At 51.5% G+C, this 3,539-nt stretch overlaps 1 protein-coding gene across 2 annotated transcripts; it reads right to left on the bottom strand.

The window, feature by feature from the left end:
- Positions 1-635: 635 nt before the first annotated feature.
- LOC119302722 (glucan endo-1,3-beta-glucosidase GV-like) lies at positions 636-2,566 on the bottom strand. Of its 2 annotated transcripts, none has more exons than XM_037579765.1 (3): positions 2,403-2,566; positions 1,035-2,330; positions 636-919 (listed from the first exon to the last, which is right to left on the bottom strand). In XM_037579765.1, the coding sequence occupies exons 1-3, from the start codon at positions 2,473-2,475 to the stop codon at positions 819-821; spliced, it is 1,470 nt and encodes a 489-aa protein (XP_037435662.1). In that variant the 5' UTR covers positions 2,476-2,566; the 3' UTR covers positions 636-818. The 2 variants fall into 2 exon arrangements, with proteins under 2 accessions (XP_037435662.1, XP_037435663.1); XM_037579766.1 differs by having other exon boundaries at positions 1,035-2,327.
- Between the last annotated feature and the right edge of the window lie 973 nt (positions 2,567-3,539).

Genomic DNA, 3,539 nt, shown 5'->3' with positions numbered 1-3,539 from the left:
CATCTTCCAACTGGGCTTGCACATGGACAGTGTCCACGGACCCCGGTCCCAGTTTGATGGCCATTGACTCCACTCGACCTCAGCCCATGTGACATGATAAAAGTGTTGGACCTAAACAAATGTGGTTCATTGTTCCTCCATTGTATCAGTGTGGTATTGGTTCCAAACACACAGTAATCCACGTTGAATCTGCGTCCGGCTTCAACGATCATAACATACAGTGTTCAAAGTGAATGTGCGAGATAAACTCAGTGACCGATAATGCATTTCACTCCATGTGCGAGATGAACTCAGTGACCGATAATGCATTTCGCTCCAGCGTATTACTTATTTGTTATACCTTTGATTTATTAGTCCTCCTCGTGTTTCGTGCCAAAATTTAATTATAGGTTTAACTGATGAATGTTAATGCATGCCAAAAAAAATTACTATATCGTTGGATTCGTATTTGAACATAGTTTTCAATGATGCTGTTTTCTTATGATATGCACTAACATTTTGTTATTCAGTTTTGCTAAAACACATCTAGATGTGCCATAAGTATTGCACATCTAAGTCATATCATTGATTTTACATTAAGATTCGTGTGAATATTTTCTTTCTCTTTTTTCTTTTTCTCTTTATGCTTGATTCACTTACTTAGATGTGTAATAACTAAAGCACATCTAGATGTGCACTAGACACACCCTTTGTTATTTGTCACAAAATATTACAGGGATAAACCAGGACGGGAGTAGTACGGGATTCCCAAGTAGTACTACTACACGGAGTGCATCGCAATGCTAGAGCTTCTTTAAAGCAGGCACAAGCTGCTATGGCTATCCCTGAGCGAGGTGCACGTAGGGCGGCCCCGTGTTTGGTCCTCCTCCCAACCTCTTGAGTCCATTACGCCATTGTGGCAGCACGCAGTTGCCGAAGCCTGCCAACAGTTGAATAATTAAGCACCATCAAATCAAATCAAACAAAAAGGGATAACATGTTGACGACGGAAGAATAGCTAGCTAGCTAGCTTGCGGAGGGTGAAGTGAACTCACTTGGCTGCTGGTAGACGACGGAGCCGCAGCCGCCGAAGTCACACGACTGGACGGACCGGCCGTTGCGCTGGTAGTAGTCGTTGAACGCGTATGAGGCGTGCGCGACCCTGGTGTTGGGCTCGAAGCACCACCCGCCGGCCTGGATGCCGCTGCAGTCCGCCCCGTTCCCGCACGCGTAGTCCAGCGCGTCCTGGAGCCTCCGGTCCCCGACCGCCGCGTTCGCCACGCACCAGCTTGGCCCCCCGGGGCCGGGGCGGGTGAAGTTCACGTCGTACACCTGCGTGCCGTTGGGGTAGAAGAGGCCGAAGTTGCGCTCGTCGTCGTCGCCCGGCTTGAGGTTCTCATTGAAGAGGGAGAAGATGTAGACGGAGATGTCCGCGTCGGGGTTGTACGGCGTGCCGGCGCCGCTCAGGACCTTGCGGATGAGGTTGGAGTTGTACGCCTGGGCGTTCTCCGTCGAAGCCGAGCCGTCCAGCTTCGAGTTCGAGGCCACCCCCGTTTTGCCTTTGCCGCCCGGGGCACCCGACTCTGGAACCCTCATCAACGAGGCAACACGTCGACGCGTCCTGCCATTACCATGAGTATGCTCGCCGGAGTTGCCCAGCTTCTCCACGGCATGGAACACGGCGTCGACCATGGCGTCGAACAGGTTGAAGTAGGTGAGGCCGGTGCCCGGGTCGTGCTGGCCGTTGTTGGGGCGGAAGAAGGCGAAGTCGGGGTCGACGTGAGAATCGTACTTGTAGGCGAAGTAGGGGTAGATGTTGAAGGTGAGGTAGGAGCCGGTCTGCTCCAGGAAATCCACCATGGGCCGCATCACCGACCACGCGATGTCGTCCCGGAACTCGCCCACGGACGGCGGGAACGACGGCACCTTGAGCGCGTCCAGCGCGATCGGCGTCACCACCTTCACCGCGTCGCCCAGGCCGGCCCCGGCCAGCGCCGCCTGGATGTTCTTCATGGCCGGGAGGAGCTGGTGGGTCAGCCATGGCGCCTGGTGGAACACCTCGTTCCCGACGGCCACGCTGTCGATCCACGTGCCCGGGTACGCCTGCACGTTGCTCTGCACCCACCGCACCGCGTACGACATGCTGCTCGCCGCGTCCGGTATGTTGTCGTTGGGCAGGGACACCCCCACCTTGATGCCGGTGTTGGCCAGCGCGCGCAGCCCTCCGGCGTCGGCGTCGTACAGCCTCACCATCGTGATGCCGTGCTGCTTCAGCAGCTGCACCACCGCCGGCGGCTGCGGCAGGTTGTCGCCCATCATCCCGTAGCACACGCCCACCTCGCCGGCCTCTGCTGCAATGCAATGTACGGCCGAAAGGTTAGCTAATTAACACAGCTGCTGCTTCAGTGCGTGGTTGTGATTACCTGAACCGGAGAAGAAGGTGAGTGACAGTGCACCGCCGACGAAGAGAAGCAGGAGGAGCTTAGGGAGTGCCATGCTCTCCTAGCTAGGTTCTAGCTGCTACGGCAAGAAGATCGATCGAGGGATTATAGACGGGACGATGGAGCCACATGGTCGAGGTCAAGTCAACTGATGCCCGGCCGGCGGCGTGCATTGCATTTGGATACTCCGCTTGGAAAAAGATTTGAAATTAGTTAAGTTAATGCGGTATACGTACCGTTTTATTTTTTCCGAACAAATCCAGTTGGGATACTTATCCATTTGTTTGACGAAAAGGCCGCTGTATTCTGTTGATTAAGCAGCAAAACAACGCCATGCCGAAAGGGCAAAACCAAACAAAGGAAACGAAAAAGACAAACATAACGAAAACGAAAACCTTTTTTTTAACACAGTACAGACGCAAGCGCTCATACATACGCATATACATTCATTCCTGTGAAGGCACACACGCACACCCTACTCCTATGAACATCTTCGATAGACTGAGCCGGCATATCATGCAACGTCTCCTCCCACTGAAAGTGCATCGCCAGAAATCCTGAAATAAATTCAGAAAATAATGCGAGCACCAGGACTTGAATCCTGATCGGCTGGGAATACCACTGTCCTCTAACCATCCAACCACAGGTTGGTTCACAAGATAACAAAAAACTAAAGCTACCGGTGAATCCAACCACTGTCCTCTTCTTTTCCTTCTTTGTTGTGGTGATGGCTGTAATGTGTGGTTGATGCTTTATATATAAAGCGGGGCGAAAGCCTTTTTCGGTAAGCTACCGGTGAATGTAACACCCCATATGTAATCCTTCCCATGTTGTAACATATATCCAACTTGGTCTTGATCTAATTCCATGTGGGTCCCATTATTGTTGGCTTCATTTGTTTTGCTTTGTTGTTTTACTTATTGCATTCCATGCCATCTTTATCATTTTGCTTTATGCCATCTTTTGCTTGATGCATCATATTATAGCATTGTGTCGTCCATGTTGTTTCCAAGTTCATCATGTGCATTGCCCTGCATCATGTTTGTTGCTTGCTCCATGTATGATCTTGAATCATCACCTCCTCCCCCCTTCTTCTTCCTTTCATTTTGCAAGATGCAT

Source organism: Triticum dicoccoides, chromosome 5A (genome assembly GCF_002162155.2).
Source record: "Triticum dicoccoides isolate Atlit2015 ecotype Zavitan chromosome 5A, WEW_v2.0, whole genome shotgun sequence".
Classification (NCBI taxonomy): domain Eukaryota; kingdom Viridiplantae; phylum Streptophyta; class Magnoliopsida; order Poales; family Poaceae; genus Triticum; species Triticum dicoccoides.
This window is presented reverse-complemented; position numbering and strand designations above follow the sequence as displayed.

Excerpts from the sequence above, each read along its gene's own strand:
- LOC119302722 (XM_037579765.1), bottom strand. The coding sequence starts at position 2,475 with ATGGCACTCCCTAAGCTCCTCCTGCTTCTCTTCGTCGGCGGTGCACTG. Across the intron at positions 2,331-2,402 it reads CACCTTCTTCTCCGGTTCAG|CAGAGGCCGGCGAGGTGGGC; the intron begins GTAATCACAACC and ends ATTGCATTGCAG. Across the intron at positions 920-1,034 it reads CGTCGTCTACCAGCAGCCAA|GCTTCGGCAACTGCGTGCTG; the intron begins GTGAGTTCACTT and ends AACTGTTGGCAG.